General features: G+C 45.3%; 1 protein-coding gene across 3 annotated transcripts in view; it reads right to left on the reverse strand.

The window, feature by feature from the left end:
• Positions 1-1,753: 1,753 nt before the first annotated feature.
• The window catches only part of fam49a (family with sequence similarity 49 member A), a 28,830-nt gene continuing 3,986 nt past the window's right edge, over positions 1,754-26,597 (reverse strand). Inside the window, exons 2-13 of one of the 3 annotated variants that reach the window (XM_047801581.1) lie at positions 15,306-15,360; positions 12,092-12,162; positions 9,364-9,443; positions 7,928-8,049; positions 7,696-7,801; positions 6,926-7,062; positions 6,725-6,802; positions 6,146-6,262; positions 5,885-5,964; positions 2,788-2,914; positions 2,625-2,695; positions 1,754-2,450 (exon numbers count right to left, since the gene is read on the reverse strand). In XM_047801581.1, the coding sequence (XP_047657537.1) occupies positions 2,387-2,450; positions 2,625-2,695; positions 2,788-2,914; positions 5,885-5,964; positions 6,146-6,262; positions 6,725-6,802; positions 6,926-7,062; positions 7,696-7,801; positions 7,928-8,049; positions 9,364-9,433 (972 nt within the window). In that variant the 5' untranslated portion in view covers positions 9,434-9,443; positions 12,092-12,162; positions 15,306-15,360 and the 3' untranslated portion in view covers positions 1,754-2,386. Of the gene's footprint in view, positions 2,451-2,624; positions 2,696-2,787; positions 2,915-5,884; positions 5,965-6,145; positions 6,263-6,724; positions 6,803-6,925; positions 7,063-7,695; positions 7,802-7,927; positions 8,050-8,838; positions 8,919-9,363; positions 9,444-12,091; positions 12,163-15,305; positions 15,361-26,597 lie in introns of all 3 variants that reach the window. The other 2 variants (XM_047801580.1, XM_027153624.2) reach the window with 2 other exon arrangements.

Genomic DNA, 26,597 nt, shown 5'->3' on the forward strand with positions numbered 1-26,597 from the left:
GTACCATTCTTGTGCCCGGGTTACACAACATGACACACTTTAGCTCGAGCACACGGCAAAGTCTTTCATGTGTATTTCTGGAAAAAAAGAGAATTATTATTCAGGAGAAGGCATGCTTCGGTATATGTCTCCGCTGTGCTTTCTGAATTCTCAGAGTTCTACTTGAACCAGGCCAAGGAAGATGACTCATTGTTAGGTTAGACTGAAAAATTCATTTTTTATATTCAGAGTCTAGGCAAACTGCCATTTCTGACAACACATTTTCCAAGACCGTAGCATCTTATTAATAATACATACCATGTGACGTAAACCCGTAAACACGGCATGCGGTGTATATGTATCGTCTTATTCCGCACCGGGACCTTTAACTATGTGCATCATAGTAAATGTAAGAGCTCTTGGAACACCAAACAAACGAGTGAACTGGAACGATTTGTTGCATCACTTCGCTCGTCCGTGTTCGCCACGCTGACTTCCACTTCCGGTAGAGCCGGTCGCAATCAGCGGACGTGATAATGATACAATATGACATCCAAGCTAGCTAACATCTGGGTAAATAAATCACTAACCGTGGTCACTCATTAACAGGAAATGCACTGTATTGAGTAATATTGAGTAATTCAGTAAGTAACACAAAAACTAGAATAACTATTTCTAGCAATCTAATTAGCGATAGTTTTAATAATAATTTTCTTTTCTTGTTGTGCTATTAAAATATTTTTCTCAGTAACAAGTCAGTGGATGTCAGTGAGGAAGTCATGGCCTATTGGTTAGAATGTTTGACTCGTAACCCTAAGGTTGTGGGTTCGAGTCTCGGGCCGGCCACGACTGAGGTGCCCTTGAACAAGTCACCGAACTCCCCCAACTGCTCCCCGGGTGCCGCAGCATAAATGGCTGCCCACTGCTCCGTGTGTGTGTTCACGTTGTGTGTGTGTGTGTGTGTGTGTGTGTGTGTGCACTTTGGATGGGTTAAATGCAGAGAACGAATTCTGAGTCTGGGTCACCGAACTTAGCCGTACGTCACGTCACTCAGAGGATAAGGAGAGCAATGACTGTTTTTGGGTTGTTAAGCATTTCTGGGGTTTTAAGGCATAATAAAAATGTGTAAAATTTGCTGTTAAGATACAGATGAGGGTGAATGAATCAGATCCTCTCCTCTGTCCCTCTAAGATAAGTCTTTTTAACTGCATAGACGTAGTATATATTTCTGTTCTGATTGTTTTCCCTCAGCTGTATTTTCATATTCCTTCATGTTACCACTTACAGCACTAGAAGTAAAGGTGTCATGGAGGTAGGTATATAAAGCCCCCACCTCACTCGGATAGAGGGTTTTGTGGTCAGCGATGGTTCCATGGCAGACCTTTCCATCGGTAGTGAGGTTGGGGGTTGGAGCGGTGTCTCATGAGCTCTGCAGTGGTGAAGATGAACTACAGCCATTAATTAGACATCCATCCCTTGACGGAGCGATAAATACAGTGTAGAGCTTTATTTCATGCAAATGTTAAGTCTCGATCTCTTGAAAGAATTCTGCTCATTTTAAACTAATTGTAAGCCCATCATTTCTAAGGAGAAGCTAAAATAATCGGAAATGATCGCCAGGGTCTTCTAATAAAACGTATTTCTAGACCTTTAAATCTTACAATAGGAAACGCGACCCGTCGGGCTCGTGTTTAGGAGCGTACAGGCCGAGGAGCGGACGACGTACGGACGAGTTCCGCCGTAATATCAGAATGATTGAAACAGTTCAACGATATTAAAATATACTGAAAATGTCCATTTATTTCAAATTTTAAAGCTGCGGCGTCGAGCAATGAATGTTAGAGGCAGAGGCACACAAACAAAAGCAAATCACAAAGAAAAAGCGTAGACCAAAAACAAACAGAAGTAGAAATAATATAACAATTATAAAAAAAAAATAAAATAAAAAAAAGTAAAGAATCTGTGGCATTATTAAACTCTTCCAGAATGACAAAGCACCACAATTTGACCGACCCACCGAGAACACTTTGTTTTTTTTTTTTTTATTCCCCCTCTTCTCCTCCCCCTTACCTCACCGCTACGCTGTATTATTTGCCCTGAATAAAGAGACTCCACAACGAATGCATCAGCTACTTTGGTTGAAAGCGATCGCCATTCCTGATTTTAAAGCGATTTGGAGAACGATATCCGAGTTGTTTTTTTTTTATTTTATTTTATTTTAAGGCTATATGGCATCATTTGTGCTTTGACAGAATAAAGGCGATTTAATTTAAAAGTATATTGTCGGGAATGGCTATGTAAATACACATAAGTATTAACATCGATTTCTTAAATAAATGTAAACATATACATCTTTTTGAGGTCTGTACACTGATCCTCTTCACTTAAAAAGAAAAAAAAACGAAGGTTACTGGAGCATCGTTCTGATATTTTTTGGAGTGGATTCGTCGTTCAGATGCTTTGTGGTGAATCTGAAGGGGGGGAAAAAAAGAGGGAAAGGAAAAGAAAGAGAAATCATTACAAACATCTTTCTTAATGTAAGGATGCAAATAGTTTTTTTTTTTTTTTTTTAAAATGTTTAATGCCTGTGAAAATAAGTGCACAAATGAAAAGCAGGAACACATTAAAATAGACCAAGAACCTACTTCAGAGCATTGAGGAGTCCTTCGACGTTATCGGCTGGCTGGTCTTTCAGGACCTTTATGCATCCCTTCATCTGTACAGATACACACCATATGAATAGTGAAACACCAAGAACAACACAACCAATCGGTAAAGAATCATTAGAATGTATTTAATAGGCCTCACGTCTATTTTTGAGGATTTGGTGAAGGCACCGTTGGGATGCACGTGGTCATAGAGAATGATGACACCCACCATCACCCTCATGCAGAAGAGGAGTGTGTCTTCGCTGTTAAACCGGCTTGTATACTCTCTGTCAGAGAAGAAAAAAATAATAATTAAGGTACGGTATTTTCCGCACTATAAGGCGCGGTCTCAATTACGAGGTCTATGTCTGTACTTAACCCATACATAAGGCGCATCGGATTATAAGGCGCACGCTGAAACATACGGTCTACAAAAAAAGGTAACGGTAAAGTTTAGTTGAACTTTATTCTACTATTTAACAACACACACATTATTTTTTAATCAATCTTCTCCCACAAATCCATCAAAGTCCTCATCTACTGTGTCTTCTTAACTCGGCGCAGTACATTTTCTTGCTTCCTCCACTTCCGAACCATAGCTACATTGATGTTGAATACTTTCAGCTGCTCTATTCCCATTTACAGCCGTGTAACTGATAGCCTGTAGTTTGTAATTGTGCCTCGTAAGGATCTGATTTTTATTTCATTACTTAAGGTGCATTTACCGCCACCTACTGGAATGGAGGGTGGAGCGCATAATGGTTAGGAACATACCGGTAGTTATACTGTACCTACCGGAGGCTTGGCGGAGGTAAGCGTACGTACTGTACGTATTACGTAATGTCCTCTGATTGGTTTATCGCTGCCAGCGTACGTAGTGTACGTATTACGTCCCCGTGTCAGCGGGAAACGGTCCGACAGTCAATCGAGCGGAGCGCTTAACAAAGTCACACAACATTTTCCCAGATTTTTGGAACTCTGTGCACACACATAAGGCGCACCGGATTATTAGGCGCAAAATTTAAGGCTTTTAGGTGCGCCTTATAGTGCGGGAAACACGGTAATTTCTAACTTTATATACATCTTTGGAAAGAACTTATGAGCAAGAGAACAGATAGAACCTGAACCTTGTGGCTTTCCCGTCTCAGCTGTGAGTATGGAGGAGTGTTTTGTATTTTATGCAAGAAAACCGTTTCATCAAGTTCTCCTTTGTATATTTATGGTGAATTTACAACATATGGGAAGTAGGAGGTTCTGATTTCTCACATTAGAGCGTTCACACCTATCCATGGAAATAAAATAAACACAAAAAACTCGTCTTCTCTTGCTGACGACGACCGGTATTATTCGGTTGTATTATTATTATTATGGAGTTGTATGAAAAAAATCCATCACTAAAGCAATAACCGAAGTAGATGTGATCATTTGCTGTTACTATTAAAGAGAATTACGTGAAAGCAAAAACAAGAGGCTGCTTAAAAACCTCAAAGTCACGAGTTATTTCTTGTTCTTACTTTACATTGTGAAAGCCACCACACTCCGCTTTAAGTAGGAACTACGAGTTGAAGAGTCGATTCTTTTCACGAACGAAGCTTTTGAGATCCTTTTAACCGCGTGCATGCAGTACCCCCTAGTGGTAGAAAAGCGTAATTGCGGGCAAAGTAATAACAAGGAGATCAGATCAAATCAGATAGTAATAAAGGGGCTTTTTACACCTGGTCACTTCCTGCGTTTTCTGTGATCCGATAGCTATCCGATGGTAAAAAGACCAGGTCTAAATGCCCTCCGAAGTGTTTTCGAGGCGGATATAAATCCGATGGTACAAACCCCTTCAGGAGGTGGTCTGGGACACGTTTCAGATGAAACTGGACAGGTGTAAATGAATGTGGTTGTTCGAGCCACATACATCAGCGCTATACTCCTCCCAAACAAAAGTACATCACTCGCGAGTCGTGTATCGCTCCAGAAACAAACAATGTTTTCCCACCAGCGCTGCTCTGATCCTTCACCCAGGCGTCTCGTCGGGTCTTAAAATGCGCTGCTGCCTCCAGTGAAAATGCAGCAAACAGTAAATGCTGTTTTTTGTAGCAACCGCATACACCAAAGTGTGTTCCATTTCAATTACCCCGGAAATGAGGTGAAATATATCAGCATTTAGGGCGGGAGCAGAAAGATAGGATCGATATCCGATTCGCCGAGACGCGTTTATGTGGCCTGATGTAAACGGGACAGTTTTAACAAATCAGATAGATATCGGATCAGAGACAACACACGGAGTGACCGGGTGTAAAAAGGCCCTTAGATGCAGAGAGGTGATACGGTTAAAATGTAAACTCGTGTAAAGATTTTGCCACACAGCTTCTGCCAACACCACCATCCGCAGTACTTAAAAACGCACGCGGGTTAAACAAAACCGACGTGATAGAAAACTATTTTCAAAACAAGTACAAAGCGCTACATATACTTGCGGTTTCCATTTCGATCAGGTCACAAAATACAAGTGTGTTACTGTCCCGACTACGATCGCTGCCAGGTTTCGCTTTGCCGGGTTTCTGTGAAAGGCGGCGGAAATGCAAAGCGGCGTTGGGGCTGGACTTTACTATAAGGTGTGTTTGTATTTGGTAAACGACGTCGGTTCACAGTCGAGTGCGGTTTAACATGCCTCGTGGTCAGCACTTCTTAGTTCTTGGCGCTTGAACAGACCTTCTGTTCTATGAAGCATTGCGTCTTTCTTGTAGGACTGAAGAATAGGTCTTGAAAGGTTACCACCATATACGGTGATTTGGGGGAGTTTCTTTATGTAAATACAATATGAGGCCACAAGCAGACGGATATAAATGTGCAGGATTTACGAGTACGTAGGGGGGACACGGTGACTTAGTGGGTAGCACGTTCGCCTCACACCTCCAGGGTCGGGGTTCGATTCCCGCCTCCACCTTGTGTGTGTGGAGTTTGCATGTTCTCCCCGTGCCTCGGGGGTTTCCTCCGGGTACTCCGGTTTCCTCCCCCGGTCCAAAGACATGCATGGTAGGTTGATTGGCATCTCTGGAAAATTGTCCGTAGTGTGTGAGTGTGTGTGTGTGCCCTGTGATGGGATGGCACTCCGTCCAGGGTGTATCCTGCCTCGATGCCCGATGACCCGAGAAGTTCAGATAAGAGGTGGAAAGTGAGCGAGTGAGTGAGTACAGCTTTTACGTACAGCTGTGTGAACAGACGCAGTGATAAACGTGAGCCGGATAACGAGATGATGTACTTACGGAGTCTCCAGCATGACCTTGCACACACTGGCCATGGTGCTCAGGCAGTCTGTGGTGTTCTCCAGGGGCAGTGTCTTGTTCTAGAAGAAGAAAGTTGGGTGATGGGACATTGTTTCGACCGGTAAAATAATTAGCAAAGCCTTCATTGGGTGCATTTGAAGTGAGACGACACCTCTATAAACACCGTGGCCCTCCAGAACTGGAATCCTTTTTACCAACAAAAAAAAAAGTTTACACAGGATGCAGAAAGGAGTGCGTTACCTCGGTCACAAAGTTGGTGGTCGCTGTACTGAGGGTTTTCAGCATTGGAGTGGCCTCAGCGTAGAAGAGTGACATTCTGTTCGCCATTTCATTGTTGACTTCATTTTCGATGTCCAGCTATAAAAAAAAGGTGAAAAGAGCAACTCTTTAAATACACACCGGTCCAGAACGGATCAGGATCACAACAGTTCCTCATGATATCATCTGCCTTCATCGTCGCTCTCGTATCGCACTGTCGTGAGTCTCGGGCGGTAAACCATCTCTCAAACATGATATAGTAACCATGGAAACAGCCTGGTCCCTAAAGCTGGCTGCCGATGAAACTGATGAGCTGTTTAGGATCCACATCTGTATAGTTTCTGCTTTCTCGAGAGGCACCGATATGGAAATGGTCTTGCACGGACAGTTTCCTGTCGTGTCAGCGTCTTACATTACAAATCAATGTGCTCACCCATATAAATAGTACGGGTGTAAATGCAGAAGTTACAGAATGCCACATGTTTCTATTTTATAACGGATGAGCTCTTAGAGAGAGAGAGAGAGAGAGAGAGAGAGAGAAGATGAACAGATTCTGCTTACGTTCATGTTATTTATCCTGTTTCGGCTGATTGTTCGTCTGTAGTAGCTGAAGTCATTTTGGATCGCAGGAATTCGCATCTGAAGAAACAACAAAATTGCTGAATTGATAAAATACCGAAACGTTGACGCAAAGCTTTTAGCTAGATTTTAACTGCCGAGCGAGTTTTAGGGAGAAAAATAGAAATAAATAATAAAAAGTACCTTGAGCTCATCGAAGCGGAGCGTGAAATGCAGGATCTCGGCAAACTGCTTGGCGAGAGCCTGCTCCTTCTCCAGATGCTGAGTGGGAGTGTAAGGAGGACAGGTCAGAGACTCCAGCAGGCTCTTCAGTGCTTTCTCTGGGCAAATGAACGGAGAAAAATACATGAAGGGCATGTGTGTGTGTGTGTGTGTGTGTTAGAGAGTGAGAGTGTGTGAGTGTGTGTGAGTGGGTGTGTGTGTGTTAGAGAGTGAGAGTGAGTGTGTGTGGGTATGTGTGTGTGTGTGAGTGAGAGTGAGAGAGAGTGTGCGAGTATGTGTGTGTGTGTGAGTGAGAGTGAGAGAGTGAGTGAGTGTGCGAGAGTGTGTGTGTGTGTGAGTGAGAGTGAGAGAGTGAGTGAGTGAGTGCGAGAGTGTGTGTGTGTGTGAGTGAGAGAGTGAGTGAGTGAGTGTGCGAGAGTGTGAGTGAGAGAGTGAGTGAGTGTGCGAGAGTGTGAGTGAGAGTGAGAGAGTGAGTGAGTGTGCGAGTATGTGTGTGTGTGTGAGTGAGAGTGTGAGTGAGAGAGGTGAGAGAGAGTGAGTGTGTGTGTGTGTGAGAGAGTGAGTGAGTGAGTGAGTGAGTGAGAGAGTGAGAGAGTGAGAGAGTGAGAGAGTGAGTGAGTGAGTGAGTGAGAGAGTGAGTGAGTGAGTGAGTGAGTGAGTGAGTGAGTGAGTGAGTGAGTGAGTGAGAAACACAGAACACAAGCGGCTGTGAGATGAACAGTGAGAGTTACCCAGCTTCAGTGAGAAGCCATAAAACTTTTTGAGCCGGATGACGAGGGGACACACGGAGTTCCAAGCCCTTTCTTGAAGCAATAAATCATTGGGATTCTGTATGGCCTGAAACACACAAACCGAAGGGGTTACACGTCGTAGAACATCCGTCTGTACCGTCCGTCAGGAGTCCGTGTGTGTGTGTGTGTGTGTGTGTGTGTGTGTGTGTGTGTGTGTGTGTGTGTGACCTACATCTCGTATCTCCTGTCCCGCTCCCTTATAAGCCTGCAGGCCTGACAGGATGCTCTCAGATTCCTGGAGCACGGCATTCACCTGGTTCCACAAATCACGCTCACCATCTGTGGGCTGTGCATCTGATACACACACACACACACACACACACACACACACACACACACACACACCCTTATTATTCACACACACAAATAAATAAGCAGTAACAACATAAATATGATGTTCTTTTTTTTCCATATGCATTAATTAAAGTACAGCATAAATATCTTACATGGCTTATTTGGCTAAAACATCATTTTACACGTGAGGGAACGTGAAGAACACGGTGAAAGCAGGAACACATGTACGACACGTGGACGCTACACGGGTTAGTGTTAGTACGGACACGTTAATGGGTTAAGGTCAGGGGTAGAAAAGTAATAGCATGCAAATGAAGGGGAAAAGAAGCAGCAGCAGCGAAGAACTTTGTGCCGTGCATCACAAAACGTGCAGTACGGCCGCTTCGCTTCCTGGCATCGTGGCTGTAACGTATACGAACAGGATCGCAATGAGAGGTGCGGGTTTGGGTTCTTGTCTTGGGTAATGGACGACAAAAAAAAAAAAAAAAAAAAAAGTTTACGTGTGCAAAATGTATGCAAAACAAAACACGCCCTCTATGACACCATCTGGTTTACATGTGCAAACGTTCTCTGTGGGAATAATGCATGCCTTCAGATTTACTCAAATCATCCTGAGGGGTCGTTTCTAAAAACAAAAAAAAAAAAAGAAGAAGAAAAAAAGAAAGGTGCGCCGATGGACGTTCGGCCGTGTTTAGCGTCGGGTGTACGGACGGACAGACGACGAGGCGTGCAGGAGTTTTAGCGGACGGCGGGAAGGACAGACTGGGCCAAGCAAAAAGCTCTGCTCACTTTCAAAGTCAAGGAAAAAGTTTGGCCCCTGATCGAGCTCTGTGCAAGTGAGCACTTTTAAAAGATTCCCCATTTGGTTTCTGGAAGAAGAAAACAGAAGGAAAAGAAAAAGAAAGACACAGAGAGTGAGAGAGTGAAAGAGAGAGAGAGAGAGGAACAGAGAGAGAGAGAGAGAGAGAGAGATGTTGGTCTGAAACACTCACATAGACTTATTTTTTCTTTTGGTTTCTTTTTCTTTTATTTTTTGAACACTGATCTTCTAAATGAAGCTCAGGTGACCAAAAAAGTATTAACAGCTAAAAACCGGCGTCAAAGGCTCCGGCCTCTCTTCCTTTCTTTCTTTTTTTTTTTTTTTTTTAATATTAATTATTTTTTTATTTAACTGAAGGCAGAGACGTGATCGCGGTCTATGCGAGCGTTCAGACCGAGCGGCTCGTTTTGTCCTGCGGAGGAAAGATAGACGGTTACACACTTCCCCTTTCTCGGGGAGGGGGGGGGGGGGGGATGCTGTTCTTGCAAACTTACTTTCAAAGTCCAGGAAAAAATGTGGATAGTTCTCTATTTCTCTTGTAAGGACTTTTAGAAGATTACCCATTCCAGCAAACCTAATCGAGATATAAATGATAAAGAATCGGGTGAAAAATAAGATAAAATAAAGGTGAGTTACACATTTTTAAACACATGCAGAAGTTTTTTTTAAACTTTTAAAAAAGTAGTGTTTAAAAGACTTCACTTTAGCACCGAGTACGTTTACATACGTGTTGTTGTTGTTTTTTTTTTTACTGTAATTTGTCATTTATGGCTTCTGACTTAAAATAAAGTAATAAAATAAAGAAATTCAGGACTTTCTCCTTAAACCTGGGCTCAGGGAATGACGTCAAATCCACAGCACCAGCATGAAATAAAACAGCACTTTTTTTTACTTTTAAAAGAGGTTATACTGCACACACACACACACACACACACACACACACACACACACACACGCAGAATGAAAAGCCGACTGGCCATATTAAAAAGGAACAACTCGGTGGTTGATGGTTTCCTCATATAAAGCTCGATGTTTGAGGATTTGATCATACGCTACATGGCCAAAGGTACATGACCCTCTGACCATCACATTCAAGCCTGAAGCACACAACAAACAAATTTCCCCGAGTTACAGTTTCCCTTCACTGGAACTAAACCCCTGTTCCAGTGTGACGATGTCCCAGTGCACAAAGCACAGAGCTCCATGAAGACACGGTGTGTTAATGTTGGAGTAGAAGAACTCGAGTGTCCTGCACAGAGCCCTGACTCTGACTCAACCCCACTGAACACCTTTGTGATGAACTGTAACACCGACTGAACCCCAGACCTCCTCACTGTTACACCATCAGTGTCTGATCTCACTAATGCTCTTGTAGCCGAATGATCACTGATCCCCCCACACACACACTCCAACATCAGTGTCTGATCTCACTAATGCTCCTGTAGCTGAATGATCACTAATCCCCACACACACACACTCCAACATCAGTGTCTGATCTCACTAATGCTCCTGTAGCTGAATGATCACTAATCCCCCCACACACACACTCCAACATCAGTGTCTGATCTCACTAATGCTCTTGTAGCTGAATCATCACTAATCCCCACACACACACACACTCCTGTATCTAGTGTTAAGGCTTCACATAAGACCGGAGCGCGTTATAACAGTACACACAGGGGGAATAAATCTGGAATGAGACGATCAACAAACACATATGGTCAGATGTCCACTAATGTTTGACCACACAGTGCTCATATCTCCATTTACAGAATACTACGATTTGTTATGTTGTACAATTATCACCATTTATTGTAGCTGATTAAATTCAAAGCCAATGAAACCGCCGTGCTCTATCGTTTGACTTGATTGTACTTTGTAATGAACATCCAGCAAAAACAAGCCTCCGTAACGGGGACGAGGGACTGGAGCCCATCTACAACAGCTGGAACCTTGAGAACGGCTCTTAAACCTCTGAAGACACGAATCTAACCATCTAACCAGTAGCAGTAGTTAAAAGCCTTTTTTTTTTTTTAAAGAGGGTTCCCAAATTCCACGACGGGAAAGCCATCAGGTGTCCGAATCCCCACAGAGCCACCAATCACTGGAAGGAAACCAGAATGAGTGATTTTCTGATCAGTTGTTTCAACATGTGCAAAAATACTTGCATGGTTATATTTTAAATGAAATGCCATGTGATTTAATCCATATTATTGCCACTACCAGGTGCTGAGATGTAGAAATGGAGTTTAGTGGGTTAAAAACATCTATAGGTTCATACAGTAGAGTGGAATAAAACAGCAGAAACAAAATAATAATAAAATAATAATAAGACTGTACATTTCCTGAATAAAATGTGAATGGTGCTCGCACATGGCAAATCTCGGAGGCTGGTGCAGACGAGCATGTGACGTCATCCGAATACACGTGAGGAAGTTCTCCTCATTGTTCTGAGTGTTTTGATATGTCACATGTCCATGTTGTAAAAAGTTTTGTGATTTTGCATATTTTGTGGGCGGGGCTGCGGGACAACCGGAAGGCCAGTCGGTACACCAATTTAAACTTTGTTCAGAGTGTCACCCTAAAGGACCTGGCCGAGTTTGGTGTAGAGAGTTCGAAAGCTTGCCGAGTTATAAACCTCCAAAGTTTATAATGGGAGTCTATGGGAAAAAAGGCCACTTTGAGACCTGGTACCAGAAGTACCGGTACTCGGATCGCTTATAAAAGTCATAGCACACCTCTAAGGTCAATTTGACACCTCAATCATGGGTCTAGGACAAAAGCTGCGGGACAAGTTACACGCCGAAGTTTTGTCCGGAAGAGTATGCAGGATAGTAAGTATGTCGCTTTGCAAGCACCGTTAATTAATAATAAATAATAAACACTTCCACCAAGCAACCAGCAGGGGGCACAAAATGGATCGAGTTGCATTAGATGGCCAAAAGATCGTGCACATCTCATTCCAGATTTATTCCTCTTTTTGCTGTTATAATGATCTCTAGTCATCCGTCAACGTTTTATCCGCGAGACGTCGGAGTGGGTCTGTGGGGATTAGCGATCGTTCACCTTCAACGGTCAGCGTCAGTGAGATCAGACTCGGGACGTTCACAGCGTTATGAAGGTGACATTTGGCTAACAAAATGTCTCACAGCAGACACAAGCTTAGGGTCAATGAGATTGTTTGCATCGGTTTGTAAAAGACAATGAGGAGAAATTTTAGACCTGTGTATTTATTTACACATCAGAGACAGCAGGTTCTCAGGTTCACGGCTGTGACGTCAAGCAAAGGTTTTCTATAAAAGAGATGAAAAGAAACGAGTATAAACAAAAAAATATATATATATATAAAAATCCTACTGTACTGCATGTGACGACTGTGTGATGTATTCGACTACGGTTAGAGAGAATTTTACGAGTGAAAGACAAGAGTGAACATGTTAAAAGTAGATGTTTTACCTTGTGCTCACAGCTTTATTGCTCTATGGGGGGGGGGGGGAGAGAAAAAAAAAAGAATTTCCCAGGAATAATTTTTCTGCATGCAAAGGAAAGAAAAAAAAAATAACCTTGAGAGAATAAATAAATAAATAAATAAATAAATAAATAAATAAATAAAGCCTACACTACACGAACAACAGTACGTAGACACAATCTGGGATCTGTTGACATTCAGACAGATGGAGAGCTGAAAACGAAAGGCTTCAGCTTTTCAGGAGTGAATAAGCAGATAAAAGAAACGAATGTGTAAAGTCTGTGAGCTAAAATAAAAAAAAAACCAGGGCACTGCAGAGAGAAAAAGTAATACGGATGTGAGACACGAGGTAGACGTTTGCAGAAGAGGATGTGAAGAGAACAACACTGTTGGATGCGGTTAACTGTATTACAAAGAGTGCTGGGGAGAAGGAAAAAAAAAAAAAAAAAAAAAACACAACACACACTTCCTGTCACACCTTCGTTACTCGAGCCGCCTGAAGAACTCTCCTCAAACTGTCGAATCAGAAGAGGCGAAGCGTGTTAACGCGGAGGAGACACGAGACGTCTGATGCGTCCATCACTTCCATATATCTCGCACAGGTTACTGTCTGTGTTTTAATATGTCCTCCACCCCCCCACCCCACTGTGGTTCCGAGCTCAGGACCGGATCGGGAACGGCACGGGCGTGAGTTGGGAACGCTGCGTCACCGTGAGACCAGAAATTCCAACAAATGGAATGAAATGAATAATTTACAAAAATACTAGATGGAAAAGATGAGATAACATACTGTAGGCGTGGGCAACACCATGGAGTCACAAATGCCCCACCACGCAGAGTTTATTATTATTACAGAGTTTCTTTTGTTTATTTAAAAAATGTTAGCGTTATAAATAGCCGCTTTAAAAAAAATCAGTAAATAAAATGTTATTGTACAGTAAAAATAGCTGAGGGAACCTTGACACACACACACACACACACACACACACACACACACACACACAAATGTAAATAAAACACAAACAAAACCACGACCTTGGACGTGTCTGAGTCTGATACAGGCTCCTAATACATACTTAATAAAGGTACTAAAAACCAGAAGGCCATAAATGTGCAAGTCAGATTTCACCATGTTAAGTTCTGCAAACAGGGAAGATCAGCGAGGTTTGGGCTTTTAAATCAGTTTCCCTTTAGACATCTGTGGCTTTATACGTGCAGTAACTCCAACACAGGAAACTGTACGACGGACACGTGAGCTCATGATCCTACACTTATAACCGGTGGATTTTTTTTTTTTTAAGTGTTGTCAAAATAAACAACAACAAAACTTAATTGTTAAATAAATGTCTCCTAACAAAAATGCTACCAAATCAACAGTTATAGAAGGAGAGAGAGAGAGAGAGAGAGAGAGAGAGAGAGAGAGAGAGAGAGAGAGAGAGCACGAAAGGGAGAGAGCAGGAGAGAGAGAGAGAGAGAGAGAGCACGAGAGGGAGGGAGAGAGAGCATGAGAGGGAGGGAGAGAGAGCACGAAAGGGACAGAGCAGGAGAGAGAGAGAGAGAGAGAGAGAGAGAGCACCAGAGGGGGAGAGAGAGAGAACGAGAGGGAGAGAGCATGAGAGAGAGAGAGAGAGAGAGCATGAGAGGGAGGGAGAGAGAGCACGAAAGGGAAAGAGCAGTTGAGAGAGAGAGAGGAGAGAGCACCAGAGGGGGGGAGAGAGAGAACGAGAGGGAGAGAGCATGAGAGAGAGAGAGAGCACGAAAGGGAGAGAGAGTGAGAGAGAGAGAGCGCACGAGAGGGAGAGAGAGAGCACGAGAGAGAGAGAAAGAGAGCACAAGAGAGAGAGAGAGAGAAAGAGAGACAGGCAGCAAAAGAGAGAGAGAGAGAAAGAGAGACAGGCAGCAAAAGAGAGAGACAGACAGGCAGCACAAGAGAGAGAGAGAGAGAGAAAGAGAGACAGGCAGCAAAAGAGAGAGACAGACAGGCAGCACAAGAGAGAGAGAGAGAGAGAGAGAGAAAGAGAGACAGGCAGCAAAAGAGAGAGACAGACAGGCAGCACAAGAGAGAGTGAGTATGAGAGAAAGCGAGAGAGCACGAAAGCGAGAGAGACAGGCAGCGAGAATGGGATAGAGAGAGAGAGAACGAAAGCAAGCACGAGAGCGAGAAAAAGAGAGAAAATTGTAATTGAAAACAGGAACTAGTCTCCCTGACATTCCATAACATTAATAAATAATATAAAGACAAACACTAGATATGATTGTATTGATCTAGATTTGTATATCTGAACTACAGAGTATTATTATTATTATTATTGTAGACTTTTGGTCACTAAGCAACAGAACAGACAAAGATGAGAGCATCTCATATCCAACCACAGAACAACGGCTTGTGCTCAGATAGAATCCTTAACAACAAGATGAGGTGGTGCACCACGTGGGGCGGTGATGAAGCCGGCAGGTTTCACTACACCAGCCGTGGTTTATCTGTGCTGTGGCTAATAACATCTTCAGTGAGCATTCTGTGCCAAAACATCTAGATGGAGATGATATTTGGTTAGAAGCGTGGTGTGAAACGACCTTGACCGAGGCACGGGACTGAAACCGAGACTAGTCGCCTGCTGGAGTCACGAATACATTAATATAACTAAATAAGGAGCCTGAGAATACTAGGTAACTGCAGTGACACCATGACGCCATGACGCCGTGACACCATGACGCCGTGACACCATGACGCCATGACACCATGACGCCGTGACACCATACCATGACGCCGTGACACCATACCATGACGCCGTGACACCATACCATGACGCCGTGACACCATACCATGACGCCGTGACACCATACCATGACGCCGTGACACCATACCATGACGCCGTGACACCATGCCATGACGCCGTGACACCATGCCATGACGCCGTGACACCATGCCATGACGCCATGACGCCGACTCCCTGTACAGTAACTTACCTTATCTGGAGGAAAATGTGGGATTCCTTTTAGATCATCCGATTTTTCTTGATATCTACAAAATAAAAATAAAAGTTGATTAGATAAATCTGTATGCCAAAAGCTTTCAGAAAAGTGAAGCATAGTTAGCGTGAGTTTATGAAATATTACAGGTGTGTCAAATGATCTTCAAATGAATCGGAAAACAAATAAATAAATAAATAAATAAATAAATAAATAAATAAATAAATAAAAATCCCTTCTAAAATGGCTTGAGGAAGCAACAGCAAAAAGGTCTGAAATACTAGAAGACGGGAAATAAAGATGGTTCCCTTCCCTGTAGATCACTATCCATTATCCATCTGTCTGGTTTTGGAGACACATGCACACGCACGCACACACACACACACATGCACACACACCACACTACACATATACCACCCCCCACCCCCACAACGTGCTTCTGGCTGCCGTCTCGAGTCAGCAGTTGAACACCAACACACTAAGAATATCAAAATCATTTATTGCTGGAATTTCACGTTAAAAAAAAACAACTTATAATTAATAATAAAAAGCTTTAGGATTTAAAAAGTCTTTATGAAAGTATATTTACGTGCAGGTTCCATCAGCACTGGGCTTTAGCGAGTGTTAGTGTGCAACAAGGTCCAGTGTGTCCGGTGTCATGTGATCACTCGAACCACATTTGAATGTCTGGGATGCAAATGAACAAATGACAAACTGACTGATAGGAAAATGCAGCTATTACAAGGAAATCTCACTAAACAAAACCGGGCGGGTGGATAAAGGTGACGCTACAACAAAAGCCCCTTTTCATAGCTTCGCTCCTCATCTAATCTCTCCTTCATTTGTAAGCAAATGAAACATTTGAGAGCCTGTAAAAGTGCAGGATTTTTCTGCCTGACAACAAATGCACTGGACCGAGACCGACTCAGAAATGTCTGTCGGAGATGCGCTCAGATCTCTGGATGTTAACACCTTGGGGTAGAGAGCCAATCACAGAGCCGAGTCTTACGTCACCGTGTACGATGTTATACAGCACCGTTAGCGCAGCAGCAGCAAACACTAAAGCAACATCCACCATTGTTGTTGTTGTGTTTCTGTTAATGCTCATGGCTTTGCGAACCTACATTGGCATCCAAACGCGGCGAATCCTGATTTATAAATGACGCTAAAGACGATCTCTCGTCTTGTTGGTCACAGTAACCCCGCCCACAGCCCCGCCCACAGCCCCTGACCCAAACAGTTCTTATGTGTAGACCAGCAACGTTTTGGTGCTACATAAGAACCACTTTTCCTGGTTCAGAGTCGGTGCTTTGGCGGTCGAAACAGAAAGGACTGGTTCTAAATTAGGCTCCGAACCTGCACTCGAACTGCCTCGGTGGAAAAGGGGCATCAGGGAGTTTTTCCTTTGCCACAGTCACCCCTGACTTTATCCTTAGGGATCAATTTAAATTCTAACTCCACGATTTCACTGTAGCAGCATTTTAGCAACAGGACAAAACAACAAAAATTTGGGGAAAAAAAAAAAAAAAAAAAAAGGTAGAATTTATTTTTAAATCTTGACACATCTTGAAATTATATCTATATCTATCTATATATATCTATATATATATATATCTATATATATATATATATATATATATATATATATATATATCTATATATATATATATATATATATATATATATATATATATATATATATATATATATATATATATATATATATATATTTTTCCCCCTGGTCAAATTTACGTACTAAAAATAAAATAAAAAAAAATCCCCAGAAAATGTTCACAGCTCAGTCGTGGTATTTTCAGTTCATCTTAGCAACACCAAAACTTGGGATCTGTGAGATACGAGAAGCGGCGAAGCGACGACTCTTAGCTCCTGCATCAGCCGCATCTTAAACACATCAAACTCGCCTTGCGCCGAACCTGGATCGTTCCTTGACGAGCAGAACGCTGCAACATGTGCTGCAACACGAGAAGATCGTCGGCGAGAAGGAAATCGCAGACAGGCACAAAGAAAAAAAAAGGGAGAAACAGACTGTAATTGTGCAGACGATTGGCTTCTTGTTGTTTTTTTTACCCGCCGCACCTGATGGAACAAACGGGCACCATCTGAGCTCGCGGATCCCTGCTTACGACTTCACCGCTTTCCTAAATGTCAACAGTCACCATGGAAACCAGGTCATGCTCGGTTAGTTTAAAACCATATATATATGCGAGTGACTAATATATCGTTAATTAAAAATAAAAACTATTATTAAACAGTTCTCTTTAAAAGGGGATTTCCAAACATCTGGCCACAATAATAATAAGGAGAAACTACAAATCCTTCAGCAGTCCCTTCTTCAGTAAAGGACTTCTGTGGTCAGGTCCAGAGCTGCGGTTGTAAATACAGCCCGGGACGTCCGTGTGCTCGCTTCCCCTCCGCATGAGGTCATGCTCATGATCCTAACGCTTTCATGTGTAGTAGGGGTTTGTTTCTCCCCCACTGTACAAAGTAAACCAGTAAAATCCCATTCTGTCACATCTCTCTACACTCACTAGGTCGTGTTGGTGGTGCTGAACTGAAATCTGTCCCCCCGTCACACCGACGGGCTCCTGGATAAACTACACAGATGGACAGAGATAAAAGACGCTGCAGGACACGAGATGAGTGAGACACAAACTACACTAATAAAACCTTTTGTAGATCAGACAGCGAGCGCTCGGACTTCTGCCTTCTACATCGCAAACGAAGAGCAAACAGTGACTGCTTACAGAGAACAACACTGCTGGGAATGTCCTCAAGCACACTGAGGAATTTAAAACATCCACACACACACACACACGCACGCACGCACCATGAACACACACACAGTCACACGCACCATGAACACACACACACACACACGCACCATGAACACACACACGCACGCACCATGAACACACACACGCACGCACCATGAACACACACACGCACGCACCATGAACACACACACGCACGCACGCACCATGAACACACACACGCACCATGAACACACACACAATGAACACACCCACACATACCATGCACACACACCCACACACAATCATGTGCACACAATGCACACACATACACACACACACATAATGCACCCCCCCACACCATGCACACACACCCCCCCCACACACACACACACACGTGTCCATACATGTGCACACACACGCGTTTTCCCAGAGATTTCCCATTGTTGGTTTTTCTACTAAATTAGTGAATTTTGTTCAGCAACAGTTCCTGAGCAGCGGCGCAGCGTGACGTCCTGTACAGATGACTACAGCCTCGTTCATCCATCTAGAAGTGAAGCTGGGGGTGTTGGGGGTGAAGCTGGGGGTGTTGGGGGTGAAGCTGGGGGTGTTGGGGGTGAAGCTGGGGGTGTTGGGGGTGAAGCTGGGGGTGTTGGGGGTGAAGCTGGGGGTGTTGGGGGTGAAGCTGGGGGTGTTGGGGGTGAAGCTGGGGGTGTTGGGGGTGAAGCTGTGTGTTGGGGGTGAAGCTGTGTGTTGGGGGTGAAGCTGAATGACCAGATCTACAGATGTTTAAGTGTTGCTGATTTTCTTCATCATTTGGCAAACTTTGAAAAATTGCCAAATAAGCTTTAGACTTGCCGAGAACGTTCACGCCGATCAGGTTTACACGCGGCCACAAACTCACATTGAAGTCAAAGAGTAAAAAAAAATAAACGACTAAGTGACGGTTAAACGTCGTGTCGGTGAGACAGCGATGTCTTAAACGGAGTGGGTGAAATAAAGGTTTTTATAGAAAACCTCAGCTGTGTGTCCGGATCGTCTCGCACTCGAGGATGATGGCATCAGATCCAAAAATCTAATCAGTAAATCTGATTTTTTTTTAATGCTTTGAAAATGTTGACACACAAAAACAAACAAACAAACAAACAAATAAATAAATAGATCACGCCTAGAGCAGCTGGCTCAGATTTGCCCTTATATGGTCACTGGAGGTGGGGGCAAACAAGGGGCAATAAGTCTAAAACCACAAAGTGTGTGTTGCCTCTTGTGCCACATCACAGTGCTCAAAAGAGCAGTGAAGTGGATCACACACACACACACACACACACACACACACACACACACACACACACACACACACACACACACACACACACAGAGAGAGCAGCAGGAACACAAAGACCCATCTAACACAAGACCGAACGGTGAAGTTCATTAAGGTCCACAAGTTTCTCCTTAGTTTCATTAGCAGGATTGTTTTCCTTGAACAAACTGAGGCACTAAAGGAGGTGAACAGCAGCGAGGCTTCAGGGTGCAGCAGCGAGGCTTCAGGGTGCAGCAGCGAGGCTTCAGGGTGCAGCAGCGAGGCTTCAGGGTGCAGCAGCGAGGCTTCAGGGTGCAGCTGCTCCCAGGGCTGGTATTCAGAAAGGGTCTCTGTGCCCGGTCGTAAAAACGTGTAGGAGTCAGAGGCACACAATCCCTCCTATGAGTCGCCGCTGGTCTGAATGCCACTTCTGTATTGTGAACTCGACGCATGTCAAAAAGAAGCGACGCACAAAAAGCGCCGTGTCTCAGTATGGAGGAGAAGAAGACAGAGGGTCTTCACTGATCTACAAGCTCCATCTGAGACATCACTGTTAGTCCTGCCACAATATCAGCCTCGGACTGACTGCTGCCTCTGTTCCTCTCCATTAAATAAAGAAAGAAAGGCAGAAAATCCTGTAGTGAGATCAGCGGCCTCGCGCCTTCAGTCGCGCTTCTGTAGTCCGACATCCAGCCGTCTCAGGGACCAGAACACAATTCTCTGACTGCTGGAAGTCCAGCGTGGTTTATTACGTCACATAACCTCTATATAACCTCTATATAACCTCTATACAACCTCTATACAACCTCTCAATGCTGACATTTTACAGTCATATCCAGGTGATAACTTGGATTACAGGTTTTTAGAGGTAGATTTTTGTTGTTGTTTAACTGTTTAAACGTCTGCTCCCTCACCCTGCCTCTCGGCCCGCTCCCTCACCCTGCCTCTCGGCCCGCTCCCTCACCCTGCCTCTCGGCCCGCTCCCTCACCCTGCCTCTCGGCCCGCTCCCTCACCCTGCCTCTCGGCCCGCTCCCTCACCCTGCCTCTCGGCCCGCTCCCTCACCCTGCCTGTCCGCTGCTCCTTCACCATCTCCCTCACCCGCCTGTCGCATGCTCCACACCCTTCTCCCTCACCCTGCCTGCTCCCTCCCTCACCCTTCTCCCTCACCCTGCCTGTCCGCCTGCTTCCCTCCCCTTTCCTCCACCCTGCTGCTCCCTCCCTCACCCTTCCCCTCACCTGCCTGCTCCCTCCCTCCCCCTCCTCCCACCCCCTTCTCCCCCACCCTGCCTGTCCGCCTGCTCCCTCCCTCACCCTTCTCCCTCACCCTGCCTGTCCGCCTGCTCCCTCCCTCCCCCTTCTCCCTCACCCTGCCTGTCCGCCTGCTCCCTCCCTCACCCTTCTCCCTCACCCTGCCTGTCCGGCTGCTCCCTCCCTCACCCTTCTCCCTCACCCTGCCTGCTCCCTCCCTCACCCTTCTCCCTCACCCTGCCTGCTCCCTCCCTCACCCTTCTCCCTCACCCTGCCTGTCCGCCTGCTCCCTCCCTCACCCTGCCTGCTCCCTCCCTCACCCTTCTCCCTCACCCTGCCTGTCCGCCTGCTCCCTCACCCTTCTCCCTCACCCTGCCTCTCGGCCCGCTCCCTCACCCTGCCTCTCGGCCCGCTCCCTCACCCTGCCTCTCGGCCCGCTCCCTCACCCTTCTCCCTCACCCTGCCTGTCCGCCTGCTCCCTCCCTCACCCTTCTCCCTCACCCTGCCTGCTCCCTCACCCTTCTCCCTCACCCTGCCTGCTCCCTCCCTCCCCCTTCTCCCTCACCCTGCCTGCTCCCTCCCTCACCCTACTCCCTCACCCTTCTCCCTCACCCTGCCTGTCCGCCTGCTCCCTCCCTCCCTCACCCTGCCTGTCCGCCTGCTCCCTCCCTCCCTCACCCTGCCTCTCGGCCCGCTCCCTTACCCTGCCTCTCGGCCCGCTCCCTCACCCTTCTCCCTCACCCTGCCTGTCCGCCTGCTCCCTCCCTCACCCTTCTCCCTCACCCTGCCTGTCCGCCTGCTCCCTCACCCTTCTCCCTCACCCTGCCTGCTCCCTCCCTCACCCTTCTCCCTCACCCTGCCTGCTCCCTCCCCCACCCTTCTCCCTCACCCTGCCTGCTCCCTCCCACACCCTTCTCCCTCACCCTGCCTGCTCCCTCCCTCACCCTTCTCCCTCACCCTGCCTGCTCCCTCCCTCACCCTTCTCCCTCACCCTGCCTGCTCCCTCCCTCCCCCTTCTCCCTCACCCTGCCTGCTCCCTCCCTCACCCTTCTCCCTCACCCTGCCTGTCCGCCTGCTCCCTCCCTCCCTCACCCTGCCTGTCCGCCTGCTCCCTCCCTCCCTCACCCTGCCTGTCCGCCTGTTCCCTCCCTCACCCTGCCTGTCCGCCTGCTCCCTCCCTCACCCTGCCTGCTCCCTCCCTCACCCTGCCTGCTCCCTCCCTCACCCTGCCTGCTCCCTCACCCTGCCTGTCCGCCTGCTCCCTCCCTCCCTCACCCTGCCTGTCCGCCTGCTTGAACATTTATACGTTGCTATGTTGAACACATGCTTATAAATTAAAGGAGACGGTCTCTATTCAATAAACAAATAAGAGGCTGCGCTTTAATACGGTCATGCTAAGGCCATGCTTTTTTATCATCATCATCATCATCATGTTCTACCCATTTACCAGATTCTCTGTGTTCCCAGCTGCAGCTTCACAATAACCAAAGACTAGATTGCACAGAATCGATAGAGTTCAGCCTGCCTGCTTCTTACAGAACCATAAAGTTCATATCTGCTCCCACACGGAACACTGAGCCTGTAATAAACTCCACTTTATAACCCAGTGTCCGTTCAGTCAGAATTATTTTCCTGCTGCGATCACCAACTGTTCCCACAGGCATAAAAACATCGTAAACTTCAGTTTTCCAACAGCTGCTGAGTGAAACGAGTCACAGCTACAGTTAAAAACAACAAAACGTGCAAGCAACAAGAGTACAGCAAGATCACAACACACACAGCAGATAAACAGCAAGATCACAATAATACTCTTAGCAGAAAAAAAGCAAGCATACACAAACTTTATATACACACACAGACACACACACACACAGACAGACAGACACACACACACAGACAGACAGACACACACAGACAGACAGACACACACAGACAGACAGACAGACACACACAGACAGACAGACAGACACACACAGACAGACAGACACACACAGACAGACAGACAGACACACACAGACAGACAGACAGACACACACACACACACAGACAGACACACACACACAGACAGACACACACACACAGACAGACACACACACACAGACAGACACACACACACAGACAGACACACACACACAGACACAGACACAGACACAGACAGACACACACAGACACAGACACACACAGACACAGACACACACAGACACAGACACACACAGACACAGACACACACAGACACACACACACAGACAGACACACACACACACAGACAGACACACACACACAGACAGACACACACACACAGACAGACACACACACACACAGACAGACACACACACACAGACAGACACACACACACACAGACACAGACACACACAGACACAGACACAGACAGACACACACAGACACAGACACACACAGACACAGACACACACAGACACACACAGACACAGACACACACACAGACACACACACACACACAGACACACACACAGACACACACAGACACACACACAGACACACACACAGACACACACACAGACACACACACAGACACACACACAGACACACACACAGACACACACACAGACACACACACAGACACACACACAGACACACACACAGACACACACACAGACAATATTAAAGCATTTTTTAACTCATGTAGACAGACACAAATTGACCCACAAACAGAAGAACTGCTCGTTTTGCTGGAACATTACTTGGCAAAACTGATCTGCTTTGTAGATCTCAGAGCCTGAAGTTCTCAAGCGGAAGCCGACGAGCACACGGCCGCGGTCAGACGATTAAAGAAAGAGGATCTTCACATAATTGTTGTAGAAAGGACATTATTGACTGTCCAGTGTCACCCAGTCTGGTTCCTCTCAAGGTTTCTTCCTCTTATCACCCCAGGGAGTTTTTTTCCCTTGCCACCGTCACCTCAGGCTTGATCATGGTGGATGGATGTTAGAGATAAATAATAACTAAACCTTAAACTTTTCTGTGTCTTTCTATTCTGCTGTAAAGCTGCTTTGAGACAATGTGACATGTTAAAAGCGTTATACAAATTTATATATGAAATCAGCCGCGTTAAATCAGGTCCAAACTCGATTCCTCATGAGTCTGAACTCCACAAATGTAATGGTGTCAAATAATCGTCAGGTTAGAGCTTTAGAGGCTGCGACCTGAGAGAAAAACAATCAGTGTGACAATAACACCGACCGTCAGCATCCTGTTTTTACTGTTACAGAAACACCGCAGTCACAAGTGGAGAGCGGCAGCGAGCGACATTTCACACGACTCTCATTCTTCCTCTGCTCTTTTATCAGCGCTTCGTCTTCGCCGCGCTTACAGGTAGAGTAAAGATCGTCTGCCAAATATGTAAAGATTCAGAAATGTTACAGAAAGCATCGTATTCAAGAAAACACAAAGCTTTACACCTGCTGAGACTAAAGCGACGTCAAGGACGGCAGCCCAAAGTGCTGCTCAGTTTATACGTCTGTTCACACGCGGCTTTACGTCTTTTTAAACGAAGCAGTTGAGAAGCGGCCCTGAAATTAAAGCAGCCGTAAACAACCTTAGAGCTCAGGTCACTTTGGTTCGCACCACGACTCCTTTATCGCTGTGAAAGATGGATAGCATCGATCGTGGTGGTTTCTTTACACGGTGCTATGATTCAGACGCGGATAAAAGAGCCATATGTGGTTTTTCCACACTGTAAAGTCTTCACTGGCTAAAAGGTCAGCTTTAAATACAGGGGAGTCCGATGTTACCGGCGTGATCTGCGAGAGACTCGCGTTGTGTCCAGACAGAAATAAAAGGACTGATCGACAGTGTCCCTGCTCCTGTAACGAGATCGTTTGAGCTCCTGAACTTTTACACAAACTATTAACGATAGCGTAGTAACGACAGCTGCTTATAGAAGCTTATGTCTTCTCATCTCCAGTTTAGTCACGATTCTTAGCTTCTTGGATCGTGTGATCACCAGGTTTAAAAGGTATACAAGATACGACTCCTATGACAGTTCTGCCTGAAAATAAATACAGTGGGAAAACAGATGGAATAAAGGAGAGCAACAGGAGCTCCCGGGACAGATATTAAAATCAGGTGTGAACAGAAACTAAAGAGACTCAGACAGAGTTCCATCGTGACGATGTCCCTGTACACAAAGCACAGAGCTCCATGAAGACACGGTGTGTTAATGTTGGAGTAGAAGAACTCGAGTTTCCTGCACAGAGCCCTGACTCTGACTCAACCCCACTGAACACCTTTGTGATGAACTGTAACACCGACTGAACCCCAGACCTCCTCACTCTTACACCATCAGTGTCTGATCTCACTAATGCTCTTGTAGCTGAATCATCACTAATCCCCACACACACACTCCAACATCAGTGTCTGATCTCACTAATGCTCCTGTAGCTGAATCATCACTAATCCCCACACACACACACTCCAACATCAGTGTCTGATCTCACTAATGCTCCTGTAACTGAATGATCACTAATCCCCACACACACACACTCCAACATCAGTGTCTGATCTCACTAATGCTCTTGTAGCTGAATGATCACTAATCCCCACACACACACACTCCAACATCAGTGTCTGATCTCACTAATGCTCTTGTAGCTGAATCATCACTAATCCCCACACACACACACTCCAACATCAGTGTCTGATCTCACTAATGCTCTTGTAGCTGAATGATCACTAATCCCCACACACACACTCCAACATCAGTGTCTGATCTCACTAATGCTCCTGTAGCTGAATGATCACTAATCCCCCCACACACACACACTCCAACATCAGTGTCTGATCTCACTAATGCTCTTGTAGTTGAATCATCACTAATCCCCACACACACACTCCTGTATCTAGTGTTAAGACTTCACAGAAGACCACACTCACTCACTCACACTCACACACACACACTCACACTGCTGAATCATCACTAATCCCCACACACACACTCCAACATCAGTGTCTGATCTCACTAATGCTCCTGTAGCTGAATGATCACTAATCCCCACACACACACACTCCTGTACCTAGTGTTAAGACTTCACAGAAGACCGGAGCGCATTATAACAGTACACACAGAGGGAATAGATCTGTCTAGTGTGTACAGAAACCTGTAAGATCCTTATCCATAAATAACGTGGACCGAGACGAGTTTTTCCCAGCATGCAAAGTGTGAAAACACTCTGTAACAACGAGGAAGCGGCAAAGCGCTCAGACCCCCGGCTCTGTAATCGGATCCGTGTCTTTCTGACAGGACCAGAGGTTGGAACACACTGCTGTGCTGCTGAACACCGCAGCTGTCGCTGTACATCACCGTGGATCAGAGACAACAATAAATCTGAAGAAAGAAAAAAAAAGAGAAAGAAAGAAGAAGAAGAAAAAAAAACCTCAAACCTAAACAGGGTTTAGGTTAGAAATGGACTCACGATACAGAGCTTTCTTTTAAACGTAAATAAAATAAAATAAATAAAATCCCTTGTGACTGGTACAGTAGGATACTGAAGGTAAATGGAGGAGAAGTACAGGGGTGTTAGGGGGCAGATTAGTGACAGTTCTGCTCTAGTTACAGGTCATTAACACGTCTGCAGCTCCTGATGTGGAAAGGAAACTATTTTGCTCCTGATTTTCTCCATAATGTGAGTTAGACAATGTGATTTGTACACAACAGTGTGCAGTGATACAGACCACACACACACACACACACACACACACACACACACACACACACACACACACACACACACTAAATGTTTTATAATAATAATAATAATAATAATAATAATAATAATAATGTAGAAACAGATCAGGATTCAGCACGCAGTCTTTTTAATGCTCTAAAAGGACAAACTAGAAGAGAAACTGTGTTCAATTCAACTCCATTTTATTCCATCGGACACTTTATTCTCACGCGTGTGTGTGTGTGTGTGTGGGGGGGGGGGGG

Source organism: Tachysurus fulvidraco, chromosome 16, assembly GCF_022655615.1.
Source record: "Tachysurus fulvidraco isolate hzauxx_2018 chromosome 16, HZAU_PFXX_2.0, whole genome shotgun sequence".
Classification (NCBI taxonomy): Eukaryota; Metazoa; Chordata; class Actinopteri; order Siluriformes; family Bagridae; genus Tachysurus; species Tachysurus fulvidraco.